General features: G+C 35.5%; 1 protein-coding gene across 2 annotated transcripts in view; it reads right to left on the minus strand.

Moving 5' to 3' along the window:
- Window positions 1-3782: 3782 nt before the first annotated feature.
- LOC149566729 (uncharacterized) overlaps window positions 3783-19547 on the minus strand; it is a 133398-nt gene continuing 117633 nt past the window's right edge. For both annotated transcript variants that reach the window (XM_089820074.1, XM_089820075.1), the window contains 5 exons: window positions 8070-8139; window positions 7723-7952; window positions 7443-7508; window positions 7125-7194; window positions 3783-7035 (listed from right to left, as the gene is read on the minus strand). In XM_089820074.1, the coding sequence (XP_089676200.1) occupies window positions 4531-7035; window positions 7125-7194; window positions 7443-7508; window positions 7723-7952; window positions 8070-8139 (2941 nt within the window). In that variant the 3' untranslated portion in view covers window positions 3783-4530. The remainder of the gene's footprint in view (window positions 7036-7124; window positions 7195-7442; window positions 7509-7722; window positions 7953-8069; window positions 8140-19547) is intronic.

Consider the following 19547-nt stretch of genomic DNA (forward strand, 5'->3'; position numbering starts at 1 on the left):
GGATTTGAAGGGCTTTTAACATCTTTCCTTCAAGGTTTCATCTTTCCTGGCCTAAAGAACATTTGATACACATGACCAACTCTTAAAGGTTTTTGGGGTCTTGAACTTCCATATGATTGTACAGCGCCAATACCAAATTACGAGGGTTTTGAGGGTTTTGTAGTCTCCCTATTGTCCCAATCTTTTCAGCACCTTCCAATCCTCTCCTTCACAACACTTCACCACCTAGTACCCCTCTTGACTCTCTCAAAAGGGTTTATCATGAAACCCACTCATCTATCTTGTTAAGACTTTCTTTATGTTGTCTGCTCCTAGTCAAGTGTTATTGTATGCACCTAGGGCAAGGTGAAAGAATCGCTTGCACGTGCATCCAAGGGCCGTGCATTTGTGTACAACCAAGATAGGGTATGTACTTTAGGAATCCAAGGTTCCATAGCTTTCCCACGATGGAAACTAAAGATACAACCCTTTATCTACATGGCACACCTAAATTGGCAGAACATTGTACAAATGAAAATAATTTAATAAAACACTCACAAGACTACAAGAATCTAAGCTACTACACACATATGCAGACCAAATCACTCTTAAACAATAACTCCTTGAAAAGTTTCACAAAACTCCAATCTATTCACAAGAAATCAGTCCTAACAATGATATTTCCTCACAATTGCTACATACAGTATGGTATTTCTGTACAGTAGTCGTACCACAACAATGTCAAATCCTCTCTTTAGGGTTTTTCCAAACTATTATATGCTTCTTAAGATTAGAGCCTAGATGGGGTTAGGAGCCTCCTTGGTAAGGTTTCGACTTTACAAAAGAAAAGTTGCTGAGCAACTTTTGAAAAGTTGTTGAGCAAATTTTGGAGCAATTTTTCTTGCTCGAGCTACTTTTTGCATATCCACTCCTAAGATCTTTCTAAGGTCTTGTACATGCTTGGATATTGAAAACAACTTCCCTAACCTCTATGCTAAGACTTAAACTCAAGAAAAGAAATGACCCTAGGAGATCACAACAAAACTAAGACCTCTATTTAGGCCTTCACACACAAATGAGTCAAAAACTCTTATTATACTTACAACCCTCATTAAAGAAGTGCTTCACACAACCAAAATTGGATGGTGGGAGCCTTAGAAGGGTGCTCTTGCACCAATCTCTTTGGTTTAGTTAGTGAGGTAAGGGCTATACAATTAGAAGTACAATTGACTTCTCTTTCTAATTATATCTTTCTTAATATTGAAGATTATGTGTTTCCGCGTAAATCATTATGATCTCAACTTGCAAGTTGTGGGAAAGAGAAAATTGGTAATGAATGCATGCTTCTAATTTTGTCTAAGTTAAAAGATGTTATTTCATACTTCTCTACTTGATATTAATCTACTATTTGTTAAGTGAGAAATTTGTTATGCCTTCATTTGAGACATTTTGTGAACAATTGATTAGAGAACAATCTAAGCTTAATCAACTTGCTACTTCTTTCAGCATTGTGCATTCTTACCTAAATTGCCCAAGGGAAAATCGAAAGTTTGTCTTTATTTTTAATCTCCAACAATTCAAAGAATTAATACAAGAGCCTAAAACACAACAGTAATTTTTTAGCCTCTCATATGGCAGGTCTTGGGTTCAAGTCTACTTGAACTTAACAAATAATAATAAATAATAATTTCATCATGGAAGAATTAATACAACTAGCAATTAAGTTATATTCCATTTCCATATACAATGTTCATTTTTTATTAGTTTTTAAGGTTAATTTATGAATATTATTATTCCCACCACCATGAGACTTCTATGCAATATCATAAATGCTATTATCTTGAGCCTCATTACATTCTTCTTTAGAAGAATTTTCTTGTACATTAACAAATCAAACAAATCTAATATTATAGGTCAATTCGTTGTACCATACACATTATATGTGCACTACATTATTTACCATGTATTTATCTTCTAAAACATTTCTAGATCAAATAACTTATAATATCTTTCCCCACTAAAGGAAAATATATTTCATATTATCCATCACATATTTAAACATAACTTTACTAACATGCGATTTTGCTCATTTGCTAACATAATGTTCTCTACTACTAGAATAATCTAAGTTATAAATTCTATTCTACATTTATCATCTATTCATTATAGAATTATTGAAGTCGTCGTCTATTTTTTCCATAGACCTTAAATACTAGGAGCAACATCTAGCATCCTTGTATTCAAAAACAATGATTAAACAAAGATGGCCATTGTCTACCTAACTATCATGATTATAAAACCTTTTGTTTTCAAAAATAATTATTAAACAAAAATGGCCATTGATAAGTAGGAGATAATTTCCACAATAAGTCAAATTGTGATATTGCTATCAAGATTTAACTGTGTGATTTTGAATCTAACTCATTGACCCATGTTTCATGAGTAGTGATTCAACATGAATCCATGTCTCATGAGAATAAATGGAACACTTAGCACTGATTGGATCTAGGTGATGCTCACAAGGGTCCTAGTAGTGATTCACAAAAATCACACAATTAAATCCTAATAGCAATATCACAAAAATGGCCATTGTCTACCTAACTATCATGATTAGAAAACCTTTTGTTTGCTTTAGTGATTCAATTAGTTTATCATTAAGTAACAAATTATTGTTATGTTTTCACCCATGCTTGTCATAATAAAGCTTTTGGCATAAAATAAAAAGAGCTAATAAACCGATTGCAAGGAATTTACTGTAGCAAAATGCAAAGGAAATAAATCCTTACATAATACGGCCCCATAAGCTTATTAGCTTGTGAATGCTTTCAAATACATCAATGCAATATTAACTTACAACAAAAATAATTTCAATGAGGAAGAGGCTTCATAAGTTTCCATGATTTAATTGCAGTTAACTTCAAAAGCAATTTGAATAAGAAAAATAGACTTCACAAATTAAAGATCAAATTCTAAACCAATTTGATTGTGAAAACATGAGGCTGTGTTTCCATGATCCAATTAAGATCAGCTTCAACACTAATTTGACAACAAAAAACGAAGGCTTTATGAGTTTGTGTGATCCAACAAAGATCAGCTTCAAAACCAATTTGACTATAAAAAAATTTCCAATAGGTAGGTTTACTGTTCAATATTCATTAGCTGCTTCCTCATAATTACACAAAATTTAAGAAAAATCCCCGTTTTCAATATTATAGTTTGTACTTAAATTAAGCTTCTTCTACATTCATGCTCAGGCATGCCAGGGAATGTAATTTTAGGCTTTGAAAAAATGATTGTGAACACTCATAAATGATAATAGTTTTAAAGAAGAATCTTAAACACATTTATATTGTGGTAGACACTTAAAGATTCAAATTTGGCTTTAAAATACCTTTGATCATGAATTGTGTCCTATTATTATGTAACCTTGAATAAGAATGAGAATGTAGAAGCGTGTGATTCAATTTGTGAACCTAGGAAGTGCTTAACAACCATTTCTCAATTTGGCCATGCAAAATCACTATTACTGAAGTAAAGAATCAGTCCAAGCCCTCTTTTGAAAGCCTACTTCACAACACAAGGATAAATTCATTCTTGAAAATATGGAGAATTCAGCAAGGTGGTCTTTTAGAATCTTATTGAACTGCTCACAAGCATGTGGGCACACATATCAATGGACACTCATGCACATGTAGCCCTATGATACTAAACGAAAATACTATGTTAAAGCATCACTTCAAGTAAAATAGGTGGATCCTGAAGTGATACACAATAAGAACCTTACCATCTAGGAGTGTACAAAATGACTCAAATTAACAATGTAATATAATTCCTAGAAATATGGACAACTGATACAGAAATTTAGGAAAGCTGATTGAACTAATGTGTGTGCATAGAATGTACAGGCATGCGCCTGACTCCCTGTGTGCTTTAAAGAAGTTAGGCCAGACAAACCTTTAAGCGACCAATTTGCATATAACTTAGGTGCTTCCATAATAAGCAACTTACCATTGCCTGGTATACCTTTCCATTGCTTCCTATACTGATTACAAATATTTTCTTATGCATTACATGTCACATATGATCTAGATTCTAATCTACCCAAATATGCTTTGCATATTGAGGGTTGGGACACCAAATGCAGTTTTCCCATGTGGACATTTGATAACCTTGTGGGGCCATGCATAACATTTGTTTAGAATGAAGCATGCATTAAATACAGTCAAGTGCAATTGGGAAGATCCAATATGGACTACAATGAATAGCCGAGGTTTCTTAAATTTCAATGTTTCACAGCCATAACTGAAGCCTTCTAATATGTCATTAGTGCTCTCACAAATGTTTGAAGTCGAACTTGCCATAAGTTATTCGGAACTTTGGGAAGATGAAAACCTTGGTCACAAATTGAATGTTGCAACTTGCAAGCAATACTCCCTCTCCTATTGTATACATGGATATAAATCTTGGTTTAAGCTTCCAGTCCCAATTGTCCAAAGTATGTGGCCTTTTAAGGATAATTTTACAGGTTACTGATAGATTATGTCCACATTATCATCTTCTTTCCGAAAGCAATTTCTTCCTTTTCACAATCCTTTCTGTAAGACCTAGGAGAAGCATCTCTGCATGTAATAGATCTTGTTTCCCCAAACCTTCCAACTTAGAAGAAGAAGATATTTCAGAAAGTATGTCGCATATACTCCATTCACTACTTCCCATTTCATCTAACAGTGCTAGACCTTTCTTTGAGAAGTTATGGTTTTCACCATTAGTCGTGCAAACATGTTCAAGAGGATTAACTATCAATGCCTCAACACAAACCTCATGGGAAGTAGTAGATGAAGCATTCAACTCAGGTTGTTGGGTTTTCCTTTGAAGCTGTTGACCTTGTTCAATAGACTGCAAATCAAAATTATTCACTTGATCAATCCTTCTACGATCTATTTGATCTAATCCATCTGTTTCTGTGCATCGATCTGGGCCTTCAGAATATGCCTCACATGAATCTTCATTTCTAGCCACCAATTCCTCTGGATTATTCACTTGCCTATGTCTGTTGGTATCAAATAGTGATGCTTCCTGCAGCCTCTCCAAATTACTTTTTCTTCCAGACTTCCATGAATGAATCAGATTTGGCACTTGTAAGTCAAAACCTGCTGAACTCACCATGTCATTTTGACACTTTCCTGTTGCATGACAAGGATCTACACCTTCTTTGGATCTAAAGTTTGCATTCTGCCTTTTCACTATGCACTTACTATCTTCGTGTTTGAATTTCTTGAATGGATTAGCAACATCCGATGTTTCGCAGTCTTTTAAAGTAAACAACTTATGTCCTGATTCCCTCAATCGTTTCCCTGTAAAACTTATTTCTTCATCTGTTGCAGCTTTGACTTGGGATAAAATGTTATTTTCATAAAAAATATCTACTTTATCCTCACAAATCAAATTTGAAGGAATCCTTTTAGGAGTGCCACTCTTGCGCCAGTTTTTTCTGCTCACGCTGTCTGAATTCTTTTCACTTGATGACATACTATATGAATTGCATATGATTGGAACAGGAAGGCAAGAATCTTCTAATGATTTTAACAAACTGAGTCCTCCTGACCATGTTCGACCACCCAAAGCCCGAACCTTAAAGGGTGATTCTGTAGCTGACAGTTTGGAAGTATCAGGTTCTGAGCATATCAATGGAGAGTCCTTTTCAGGACTACAAGGCTGCACTTCCTCTTTATTCATTTTATGCTCATGATCTGGCTTTCCCATATTCTGGAGGTTTGTAACTGAAACCCGCATATCAGTATGTGTATCTAACAGTCTATCAAAATCGTTACTTTCAACTGTATTCAGTTGCTGGATTTGACGACGGGACATTTTTGGCAGTTGTTTTGCCATTTCACGAGTACTCCTCCAGTCCTTGCCACCCCTTAAACCCCCAGCATTACGCAGAGATCGCAGATGACGTATTCCAAGTGTCTTTAAGTCAGACTTGAGAAGCTTTAATTGTAACTGTTCTGACTTCATTGTTCTTCCTTGCTTAAGGTTTACTTTAGCTCTTTCAAGTAATTCCCTTGAAATGACGCTTCTAGAGTTGAAGACACAATCTCCTTTAATCTCATCTCTGTTGCATTCAGATTGTTGGTCACACTCAACTGAGTCTGGCAATGATCTTGCATTCCCTTTTCTTCCAACAGTGTTCTTCTCAGTCACAACTGACTTGAACTTTCCTAACTTATGCTTCCACCTTCCCCTGCCTTTCACTTTAGTCACCACAACCTTTTCATCTGCAGTAGTCAATTTTCCATTGAGGTCAATATATCCTTTATTAGTATGCTTGTTAATCCCAAAATGCTCCACTGCAATTTTTGCAACAAGATCTGAATCATTCTGCTCTCCAGTGGTTTTCTTGGTTACATTATTTAAAACATTACTTTCTATTTCATTAATTCTATGTTTCCTTGGTCTTCCGCGTTTCCTTTTAACTTCTGTCACCTTTTCATTTGATGCAGATGTTTTTAAATTAGAAACTAACTCAGCTTCATTTTTTTCCAAACAAATTTCAGCCCGCTGTCCAATGGTCACCATATTTGCATAATCTTTGTCATTATGCCTATCGGCAGCATCTGAAAAGAGTGAACCACTTCCAGTTGCACAGCATTCTTGTACCTGATGCTTTATCTGATGCTTCAAACACCGTCGGGAGAAATACGTATGAAGAAAACCAGGCAATGTAATTTTCACCTCACGTTGTAAATCACGAAGAACTGGAACCAAGCATGATGGATAAGTTAATTTTGAGGTGCTAATTCCGTATGTTTTCTCCCAAAACAAGAGAGTTTCTTCTGCGATCCGTTTAAGAGGACATTGAAAAGCTGATGCTAATAAGGGTGCCTGAAGGTTTAGAAGATCTGAATCAAACAATATTAGTGGGTGACAGTTCTGTAGAGAAACCAATAGTTGATGCCAGATCTTCACTAGAAGCATTCTCTGGCCTGTATCATCTGACATCTCTGAATGCGTGCAACCACTAAACCACTTGACTAAAGGCTTCGAGAGGGCCTGAGATTACAAAGTATTCATAGCATCACATGAAAGTTATATGTAAAAGGTAATATCATATGAAACTGACAAAGTACTGAGCCTTTTACCTGCATAAATTGTAATGTATCATGTTGTGTCTTGAGGTAGCTGGAAAAGCAAATCAATCCCTCACAGACCCTGGATGGAGATTTTGAAAAACATGCAAAATGTACTAAGACTATATAAGCAATAAAATCATCTAAGAGTAGAATGATACAGAACAATGAAGATTAAGATTGGTGTTTTGCTTGATAATATTCTACATTAGATTGTGTAGGAATTTTTACCATCTAATCTAGAAGATTATCAAGCAAAATTTTATGGATTGCAGAATTTTTTTTGCATTAAGATCAGTGTATTTAAACATATTTTGGTAAGATCTAAACCTTGAAACTGAATCTATATAAATGTTTGAACTGCCATGCTGGGCTTCCCATGCTAATATTAAATACCTGCAAAACAGAAAATGAATTAAAATATTTTCTGAATGTCCGCTGTTCACAATTTATAGAACTTTTTTGGCTAAATCAAATCAACTGATCTTGCGTAGCTGAATTTTTACTCAACTCCGAACTTCAAGACACAAAAGCAAGACAGCTTGCCAGCCAGTGAATTATAAATCAATACACCTACCCACAAAAGCTAAAATGCACTAATCAACAGTACCTGGATACAAGAACCAAATATTTTCGATCCTCACAACCATTTGCACCAATAAATTTGGCAGTGCCATCAAGGTCATGAGACTTCACAATATTCTCACATGCCTTGTGACTTTTTTCTGTAGGCTTTAAACTTGAAATTTTCTCCAGCTCTTCCATCATATGGTTTCTTGTAGAATGGTTTTCAGGATCTGAACAAGCACATAGCCACTTTGCTAAGGGTTCTGAAAGTGTCTGCAATGCACATTCATCTGACTCTTCAGAGAAGATTTTAAATAATGTAATGAGATACTTTCAAACTTCTCAGAGATATTTGATCTCACATAATTCAAGAAAACAAAAAAGACCAACCTGGACAAATGAGTTTATGTCATGCTGAGTTCGCAGAGATTTTGAAAGGGAACCTAATGCTTCAAAAACCCTGCAATCCAAATGTTATCATGCAGGTTAAGGTTTCTTTTTGTATGAATATGCCAATAACTGTGCCTGTATAATTTGATTTCCCCATTATACTACTAATTTCACCATTAAGGCACAAAAGAAAGATGTGTAAAATCATAGCATAGCCCTTTGAAACTTAGCTACGAGAGAATGAAATTTTGGAACTTAATAATAGCTGAACCCGCCATAGAACAGCATTATGTAAATTTTCAAGCACCAATTCTCAGCTTTAAGCACACATAAGCTTAATCCCTTTTGGTCACAGTTTTTGGCATTTCTTATTTCTGTGCTATTTTGGGAATTTCTTCAACTACACAAGAATTGTAGAAGAGAGCTATTTGACTAAAATCATTCTTCCTACAATACTGGAATGAATTATGTAATGATGTTGTGACATGTCAATCAAAATGGCTAAGTACAGGAATGAGAAGAGAGATAATAATATCTCCTTGGGATGGTCAAAATTGTTAAGTTGTAGTTACAGTTGGATAAATTCGATCTGAGATTCATTGTTGTTATTGGTAAATCATCATTTTCTACATATACGTATTCAAGTAATAATAATATATATTATAGTATCTTATACATACATACATACATATATATAGATATATATATATATATACTAATTATTATTATGAAATATATATATTAATTAAATGATAGATTAAACCTTGCAGATGAGACATGTCTCCTCTCATTTATATGAGATCCAAATCTGCATTTGGAAAATATCAATTACAATGGTCATATTATTACATTTGCAGAAAAGATTCATGTTACTTAACATGGTATCAAAGCCTAGTTGCAAATGTAAGAAAGAAATCAAGAACATTGTAGAAGGATTTATTTTAGAAATGAAGTCTAGATTTTTTGATCTTACAGATAATATCATGATTCCAAAAATTGCCAACAAAAGAATCTTGCCCAATCTCACCAACGAAGATTTTCAACAAGCGCAATACTTTATTGAGTTGTTGGAAGAAAGTTTTTTTTGTTGATATCATTCATTACCTATTGTCTCTCAAGAGGGCCAATCCACAGGGAATAAAGTTTGGTTTAAAGAATGTAAGGAAGAGAATAGATGTGTATAAGAACAAATTGTTGCAGAGTGATCGAGAGAAGAGAGGGGTCCATGCCTAAGACTTGATAAATGTTCTCATTTTTGCAATAGACAACCATAAAATTCAAGCTGGCAATAGCGAGGATGTGGTGAAAGCCAATGCCTTGGGCTCGATAACTGCAGGAACTGAAACATCCTCTGAGACCATCAAATGAGACATGTAATGCTACAAATGAAGACTGCAATCACTGACACCACACAGAAGATTTAATAAATAAAAAAACTAATGAGCATTATTGTCAATGACGCAGACAATGAAAACGACATTAATAGTAATGAAATGGTCAAATCCTTCAACGAACAAAGCCAAACTTGTCTCATCAATGCAATAGCTAACAGTACATATAATTTGACAAAAATGTGTATGCAAAGTTTAAGTTAGCTCTTGCATCCACAATGCTCACCCGTATAGATGAAGAAATTATAAAGTATATGGAAACAAATCAAAGACCAGTCATACTTAACCCTGAAAGCAAAGGGTAATGTTACCAAATAGACTTAGCAGATCACGTCGATTTTGAAAAGATGGAAAGGGAAACAATTAAAAACAAAGAATCCAAGTCTTCACTATCTATGAGCATGTAATATCCCTGTCCAAATCTGATTGAAACTTGCTATATTTTCTTTTAGAAATTTTGGCAAACAATTGTACAGCAGAGGGATATATGACTGATTTTATTTTCAGTTTGTTTTCAGAATAAGACAGATGACTTCTAATATCATAGGATGACTGAAAAATGACTTCTCTTCCACTTAGTCTACACCTAACATGAAATGCAACTCTTTTTGTTTTTTCTTGATGCAATATATGACATCTATTCAATGCAAATTAACACTTACAACCAAGTTACATTATGTCAAACAGTTGGCATGCAAACTAACATTATATTTCAAACTTCAAAATTGATATTTTGCTGATATAAAAATTTTGATATAAAATCAAGTTACAATACCTTCAACAATCTAACTAGACTGTCCATACAAAACCATGTAGATTTATTTTCAGATAATGCATAAACATGAAGATAAAATGAAGGGAACCTGAGATTGGTAAGCAGCTTTAAAACTGATTAGAATCTGTCATGCACTGTAGCGGTATTGTTCACAACATTGTAGCAATACTATTCACGACCACTGTAGCGATAACACTATTCACGATTCCTGTAGCGATGGCACTGTAGCAGATGGGTATAAACTTTTAATATGCCTCCGAATTAGCTGCTTAACTCCTTCTAAAGTGCAGATAAAATGAGGGCATCGAATGACCCTTAAATCTGAAATGTATCTTCTTCATAAATTGCTGCAAAAACTCAATAAACTTCAATGAGATGACTGAAATATCACCTCCAACAAATGCAACAATATCAACTGATAGTTTCACAACCTCAAAGTTGCCAATCAAAGAGAATTATCATTCTCAATGACTGAAATGTCCTCCAGAAACCCTTGGCTCCACAAGTGCACAAGCAAATGTCAATATCAAATCTAGATGCCCTACAATGAGGCTCTCTCCTCTATTTATTCTATTCCTTCACCCCTTCTAGAAGCACATAAAATATTATTTTATTGCACTTTTCTAAAAGCTTCCTCCTTTCCAACGATAATTAGTGGTGCTTCTAGAAGATTCCCTTTTTCATAATATAATATTATTTTAGTTGACTTATGATTTAATATTTATTTTAGTCACTTTTCAATTAAATTAATTAAATATAAAGTCACCTTTTAATTTTTAAATTATTTAATGACTTTATAAGAAATTAATTTAATTATTTCACCTTATTTCTCCACTTAGCCTTCAAAGAATGAAAGGCTAAGAACTCCATTGAGAAGCTAAAAAGATGGGGACATTACAGTCCGCCCCTCTGGAAATTGCTTGTCCCCAAGCAATCACAACTCTGGGTGTTGCAAAATCTCTTCACTCTCCCCTGTAGCGTTCTCAATTGGTAGGTCCTTCCATTTATCAAATATTCTCTAATGACACAGCTTCTCAACTGCTTCTCTCTAAAATCTAATATAGCCTCTAGTATCAAAATCAACTTACCCTCATCATCTAAGGGTGGTAGAACCGCAGAAGGAACCACATGATGTCCCAATGCCTTCTTGAGGTGTGATACATGGCAAATATTGTGCACTTTGTTGTCCGCCGGCAACTCTAGCTCGTAAGCCACCTCACCCACACACCTAATGACCTGGAAGGGTCCATAGTACTGCGGCTTGAGCTTCTCTACACCACTCTTCTTGAGAGTAGACTATCTGTAGAGCTGCAACATCAAATACACCATGTCACCAACCTCAAAAGAGTGTTTCACTCTCTTCTGATCTGCATACTTTTTTTGTTGGTTTTGTGCCTTCCAGATGTTTTCACGAGGAACCTTCATGATATCCTGATTTTCTTGTAACATGTCTCCAGCACTAGGCACTCTACTATCACTCATCAACAAATCAAAAAAGCTAGGAGCCTCATAACCATACAAGGCCATGAATGGTGTCATCTAAATAGAAAGATGGTAAGTGGTATTGTAGTAGTACTCACAAAGGTATATCCACTTAACCCACCCTTTTTGCTGCCCAACAATATAATTTCTAAGGTACCCTTCCACCCATTTGTTGACTATCTTCGTTTGTCCACCTCTCTGAGAGTGGTAACTAGTACTCGGAGAAAGCTCGGTCCCACACAATCTAAAAAGCTTCTGCCAAAAATTGCTCATAAACTGACTGTCTTGGTCACTAACAATGTTTCGTGGTAATCCATGCAATCTAAACACCTCACGAAAAAATAGTTCGGCAACCTGTGTGTCTGAATATGAAATAGTAACCGAAAAGAAATGTGCAAACTTGGTCAAGCAATCAACCACCACATATACGCAATCTTTGCCTTGCACTTTTGGCAACCCTGTGATGAAGTCCATGGATATACATTCCCTCTTCCTCTCTGGAATTCTAAGTGGCTGTAATAAACCAACAGGATATGTATGGTCATGTTTGTTCTGCTGACAAACAACACACTCCCTAACATATCGTAGAACATCAAATATTAGTCCCTTCCAAGTGAACCTCTACCGAACCTGTCGATAGGTTTTGAAATAACTGAGATGGCCTGCCAATGGTGAATCATGAAAAAACCTCAATACTATGTTCTTTACTTCTGATCTTGGAGTCACAAAGATCCTCCCCTTGTAAATGATAAGATCATTCACCACCATGTACCTATCATCCTACAGTGACCTGTCAATAATACTTGAAGCCTAAGATTCGTTAGCATATTCTGCCACAATCAAATGACTCCAATCCTCCGAAACCTCAGCCATAGAGCTCAAATGTGGTCGGCGAGACGAGCCATCAATGACTATATTTTGTGAACCTCTGACAAAAGAAATGTCAACGTCATAAGATTGCAACTTGCTTACCCACTTCTGCTGATGATCATTAAGATCCCGCTGCCCAAGGAAATGTCTCAAGCTATTATGGTTTGTTTTTACAACGAAATTACTACCCACTAAGTACTGCCTAAACTTGGCCAATGCATGCATAATGGCCAACATTTCCTTGTCATATATACTATAGCTCCTCTCAAGACCTCTTAGCTTCCTGCTCTCATATGCAATTGGATGTTTGTCTTGCATAAGGACAGCTCCAATCCGCTCACCTGAAACGTCACACTGCAACTCAAAGGGTTTAGTGAAATCAAGCAATGCAAGCACTGGGCAAGTAGTCATAAGTCGTTTGAACATCTCAAAGCATTCCTGTGCCTCACAAGTCCAAACAAAAGCCCCTTTCTTGGTCAAATCTGTAAGTGGTGTTGCATAGCGAGAATAACCATTGACAAATCTACGATAGAATCCACATAAGCCCAAAAATCCTCTAAGTTGTGTTAGATTCGTCGGAGTAGGCCACTCAACAATTGCCTTGACCTTATTCGAATCCATCTGAACTCCTTTTGCACTAATGATGTGACCCAAATATAATAATTCTGTCATGCCCAAGTCACATTTAGATTCCTTGGCATATAGAGATTTGTTACCAAGAATACCCAAAACTATGTCAAGATGTGCAAGATGCTCTTCCCATGTCCTACTATAAACCAAGATATCATCAAAGAAGACTAACACAAATCGCCTCAACAATGAACAAAATACCCTATTCATAGTAGACTGGAATGTAACAGGGACATTGGTTAGCCCAAACGGCATAACCACACACTTAAAATGTCCACAGTGGCAACGAAAAGCTGTCTTCTCAATATCTTCTTCCCTCACACGAATTTGGTGGTAACCTGATCTCAGATCAATTTTGGAGAAGTACTTGGCACCATGCAATTCATCAATCAACTCATCAATCCTTGGAATGGGATATCTATTCTTGATTGTTCTCTTGTTAAGCATTCTATAATCAATACACATCCTTAAAGCACCATCCTTCTTTTTAACCAATACCACTAATGAAGCAAAAGGTGACTTACTTAGTCTAATATCCCCCATAGCTAGCAACTCCTTGATAGTTTTTTCTATCTCATCTTTGAGCCGCTTAGGGTGCTTGTAGGGAGTGACTATCACGGGTTTAGCACCCTCCTCCAATTCGATGATGTGCTCTATCCCTCTATCTGGAGGTCTACCGGGTGGAATCTCGCTAAAGACCTTATCATGCTTGATCCTCAACTCTTGTATACCAAGAGGATAAATAGGTTTTTGCTACTCTTCCTATGTTGGCTTCAAAACACAACCTGTTGCCCACTCAACCATGTCATGATGCAAGAGACGTTCTATTTTCCTGAAAGAAATAGTCTTGCAACTAGTGTCTCTAAGTGCTTTCAACACGAGTTTTTCCATCCATCTCAAATCTCATTTCCATCTCACGAAGGTTGAGGCTGAATATTCCTATGTCATGTAACCATGTCATTCCCAAAACCATATCTATGCCGCCCATGTTCACCACATAAAAATCTGCCTTGAACTCATGATTATTCAAGCGCATGGGAAAATTTGAAATCATCTTGTCACACCTAAGAGTGTAACCATCAGCAACCTTAACTCGAATTCCCTCAAACTCCTCAGTGTGTATACCACACCTCTCAACAAGCCTAGCATCAATGAAATTGTGTGTCGCACCTGTATCAAGAAGGATAATAATCTTTTGACCAACAAGAACCCCTCACATCCTAAAAGACCCTTCTCGTTGAATTCTTGTGAGACAAGCCTCTTTAAGCTTCACTTCTTCCTCTAATTCTTCATCATGTTCTGATTTTTTTGATTCTAAATCATTAATTTCAGATTGCTGGTCTAAATCAAAATCTTCAATTAGTGCCCACATTGCACGATTTGACTTCCCCTTGGGTTTCATAGGGCAGTCATGGTTAATATCATATGGTCCCTTATAATAGAAACATAGTTTCCTCTTCCTTAAATCATTAAGAGTCTCACGGTCAAATGGAAAAGTAGACTTACCTTTAGCTTTGTCCTCCTTCTGAGGAAACTTCTTGTTGTCACGATTGGAAAATGTTCCCTTTGATGTAAACTTGCTGGTAGGGGCAGTGAACTCCATGCTTCGTGCCTTCTTCATTGCTTCCTGTAGTTAGGGAAGATCGAAAGCTTTCAACCAACCCTTCAATGGCTCCATCAATCCTTCCATGAATAAGACCACCAATCTTCTTTCACTGATGTTAGGAACCATGACCGATAACTGTTGGAAGTCATTCACATAAGCATCAAGGGAACCATGCTGTTTTAGTTGTGCCAATTCACGGAAACTCACCTCAAGATCTTTGACATCAAACCTTTCGATCAGCCTTTTGGTAAACTCCTTGTATATAGTGATAAGGTTGTGTCCAAGAGTGACTAACCCATGATAACACCACTCTTGAGCAGCTCCTTCAAGATGTAGAGTGGCAAATCTTATGGCATCCTCCTCAAGCATTGGTCTCAAAGAAAGATAATTATCAAGCTTTTGAAGCCAAGACCTGGTTGTGCATTTGTTACTTCCATCATAGTAAGGCATGGAATCTTACCAAGTGTTTGTTGATAGTCATTTCTTGGAACATAGTGATCATTCCTTCCTCCTCTCCTATTTCTGCGTTTCATGAATTGATCAAATGTTCATATTTCTTTCATATCAAGAGGGAGAGTGGTATACTCCAAGTAAGCCTGTCTAGCTTTGTCTCCAAAAGAAACAGCTAGAGCAACATGTGGTTGTTCTTCTCTTGGTGTAAAGGTGGGAAAAAGAGGCCTAGAGGCTAATCCTCTATTATCTTTAGCGCAATGTATAGACCTTTCCTCATTAACTCCACTATGTTCAGCTATGTTTTGATTATGAGTGGCTTGCTGATCCATTTTTTCTAATAAGCGTGACATCATATCAAGCATGGTATCAAATTTCCTTTCAGCTCTAGCATCCTAATTTTTTTCTTCTGCCATATTTTGAACTGTTTTGCCAGTATCTCTTTCTCTTAATGCTTTTGAGAATGTATCCCCTTCAACTTGAGGATTATGATATTGTTGTCTCTGTTGTTCCCTACTGTAATATCTGATTTCTCTTCACTCATCTACTGTTTGACTGATCACAGGATGGCAGGATGAATGCTCTGATACCACTATAATATCCTTGTCCAAATCTGATTGAAACTTGCTATAGTTGTTTTTAGAAATTTTGTCAAACACTTGTACAGCAAAGGGATATATGACTGATTTTATTTTCAATTTGTTTTCAGAATAAGAAAGATGACTTCTAATATCATAGGATGACTGAAAAATGACTTCTCTTCCGCTTAGTCTACACCTAACATGAAATGCAACTCTTTTTGTTTTTTCTTGATGCAATATATGACATCTATTCAATGCAAATTAACACTTACAGCCAAGTGACATTATGTCAAACAGTTGGCATGGAAACTAACATTATATTTCAAGCTTCAAAATTGATATTTTGCTGATATAAAAATTCTGATATAAAATCAAGTTACAATGCCTTCAACAATCTAACTAGACTGTCCATACAGAACCATGTACATGTATTTTCAGATTATGCATAAACATAAAGACAAAATCAAAGGAACCTAAGATTGGTAGGCAGCTTTAAAACTGAGGGCATCGAATGACCCTTAAATCTAACGTCTATCTTCTTCATGAATTGCTGCAAAAACTCAATAAGCTTCAATGAGATGACTGAAATATCACCTCCAGCAAATGCAACAATATCAACTGATAGTTTCACAGCCTAAAAGTTGCCAATCAAAGAGAATTATCTTTCTCAATCACTGAAATGCCCTGTCGAAACCCTTGGCTCCACAAGTGCACAAGTAAATGTCAATATCAAATCTGGATGCCCTACAATGAAGCTCTCTCCTCTATTTATTCTATTCCTTCACCCCTTCTAGAAGAACATAAAATATTATTTTATTGCACTTTTGTAGAAGCTTCCTCCTTTCCAACAATAATTAGTGGTGCTTCTAGAAAATTCCTTTTTTCATAATATAATATTATTTTAGTGACTTATTGTTTAATATTTATTTTAGTCACTTTTCTAATTAAATTAATTAAATATAAAGTCACCTTTTAATTTTTAAATTATTTAATGACTTTATAAGAAATTAATTTAATTATTTCACCTTATTTCTCCACTTAGCCTTCAAAGAATGAAGGGCTAAGGACTCCATTGAGAGGCTAAAAAGATGGGGACATTACAGAGCAAATAGAGGAATCAGATTTGACTTGGAGTAAAGGTAACCACATAATTTCATGTACCATCTAAGATGACAAGAAAATAAACCAAACCCTTAAGTATTTAAGATTGGGGGTCCTGAAGTAAAGGTTAAACCGCATGGATGATAATGCTTATGCTCTTACCTCAATTGGTTAAAGAGAATCATAACTTATATGCTAAATACAGTTCATGCAATAAAAAAAAGGGATCATATTTTGTGCCAATAACAAGGAGGTTTGATTTAATAAACTTGACGTGGAGGAGTAATGGATATCTTTGACTTTAGGAGTTCTAATCGCATGCCCCGGACGTCAATAAAGGTAGTCGGACAAAGGACAACTGTCAATTGCATAGGGTTTAGTGTGCTCCATTGCCTCCACATTGGAGGTACCAAATAATTAGGGATTAACACATCTACATAGCAGAAAAGAAGAATCAGCTTTGATGACTGAGGAAAGATCACTATACTTAGAGGAATGTGTGCTTCACAAATGCTGGAGATTTTGTTGAAAATCTTTATATTAGTTGTCAGCTATTGAAGATTCAAATATATTGGTGGAGTCTTCTAAAGCACTAGACTTTATTTGTGTGGAGGATTATATTATCAAAATAAAAATTAAAAATGTCCCTTCCTATTGTCAAAGTGCAAGTAAGAGAGCTTTGGTTATATCATTAATATTGAATGAAAATTCATAAAATGAGAAGCCTATGTTTGAATAAGTGGCATCTATACACATACATGCATTGTAACTCTTTCATTACTATCAATGGACAATAAAAGCGATCACATGACATCCTTGTCACACAAAGGAACAAACATAAAGATGTATGAACAAGGACAATGATTCATACATGTGGCACAATCATACTCAATCAAGATATTGGCTTATTATGGACGAGTCTGAGAAAATGGAAGGTCATGTTCGCTTCTACTGTTAAGCTAAATGAGTGTTTGGACGTTCAATAGACGAAAAGAGTAGGTTGGAACTTGGAAAGGAGTTGTCATATTTGATACAAAATTGTTCAACAATATAAGATCGAGTGGAAATATTACATTGTGGGGGGAATAATAATCAATGTTTCTTTCCCACTTGAACCTTATTTAGAGGGGAGATGTTCCATTCTCAAATAATCTAAAAAGATAATTTCTGAATCTTTATGTGCAAATAAGTATTCTTCTCTTTTACATTTATCTACTCTTTGTAGTCTCTCTCTTATTTGTAATTCTATACATACTATAAGGGTTATTTGCCTTGATCTTATAGGAATAGAAGGTTGATACTTTACATATGCTACCAATATTGTGTAGACTCAATCTAATGACGATAGCTCCAAAGACCCTGATGATCAAGATGGATAAAGTGAGTCTCTTAAAGCAAACATCTTTGATGATTGAGATTATGAGATTCTTCTACATTAAGAGGGAGTATGACACTTCTAAGGCAATGCAGGAGCTTAGAAGATTAACACTCAAAGGGAGTCTAGAAATACATGTGTATGATTGCATGATTTTGATGGGCCTACTCTTGAGTGCACCATGAGGAAGTATTGACTTATTAGAAAGTCGAAAGATTGATATCAGATTTAGAGGGAGTTCGAAAGGCATCCTTCGGTGAAGAGAGCTTCTAATGGAGAAATTAGAGGACCTAACTACCCAAGATCATTATTCATAGGGAGAATTTTTGAGGTGCAATCCTTTGTGATATCTTCTCTATGAGGAGACGTTCTAAGTGAAACTCCTTTGTAATACATTCTTCTCTGTGAGAGCAAAATAAGGAGGAAGCCTTTGCACCACCCTCTGACTGGGTTCGTGTTGGTTACTATTTCACATATGATATGTAAAGAAAGGTTACGATCTTTCATTGACATATATAAATAGAAGGTAACCATTGTAAGGTGACGACCTTATCAATAGTTGACCTATCTCCTAACACAGAAATGTGTTTCAGCAAGTGTTATCATGGTTCTTCGGCCCGGATTTTGTCGGACACCTTGGTAACCAACTTATCATGGTTCTTCAAGCCGGATTTTGCCGAACACCTTAATAATCAACTCATCATGGTTCTTCGGGTTGGATTTTGTCGAACACCATAAAAATCAATTTGATATGGTTCTTCGGGCCGAATCTTGTTGGACGCCATAACTTAAATCTATCATAGACCACACTTAAGGTGGTATTCAAATCTTGTATTATAGTTGCTGAAATTCTCTCCTTGCTAAATAGGGAGTGTTAAAGTTGTAACTTCAGTTGAATAAATTCGATCTGAGATTCATTGTTAAAATTGGTAAATCATCATTTTCTATATATATATATATATATATATATACACTCATGTAATAATACTATATATATATATAATACATATACATATATATTATACATATACATATATTAATATATATACATATATATATTATACTAATTATTATTATGAAATACAGATATTAATTAAATGATGATTAAACCTTGGAGACATGTCTCCTCTCATATTTATATGAGATCCAAATCTGCATTTGGAAAATATCAATTACAATGGTCATATTATTACATTTGCAGAAAAGATCCATGTTAC

This window comes from Cupressus sempervirens, chromosome 3 (assembly GCF_028749045.1).
Source record: "Cupressus sempervirens isolate cs-2001-9-10 chromosome 3, ASM2874904v1, whole genome shotgun sequence".
Taxonomy (NCBI): Eukaryota; Viridiplantae; Streptophyta; class Pinopsida; order Cupressales; family Cupressaceae; genus Cupressus; species Cupressus sempervirens.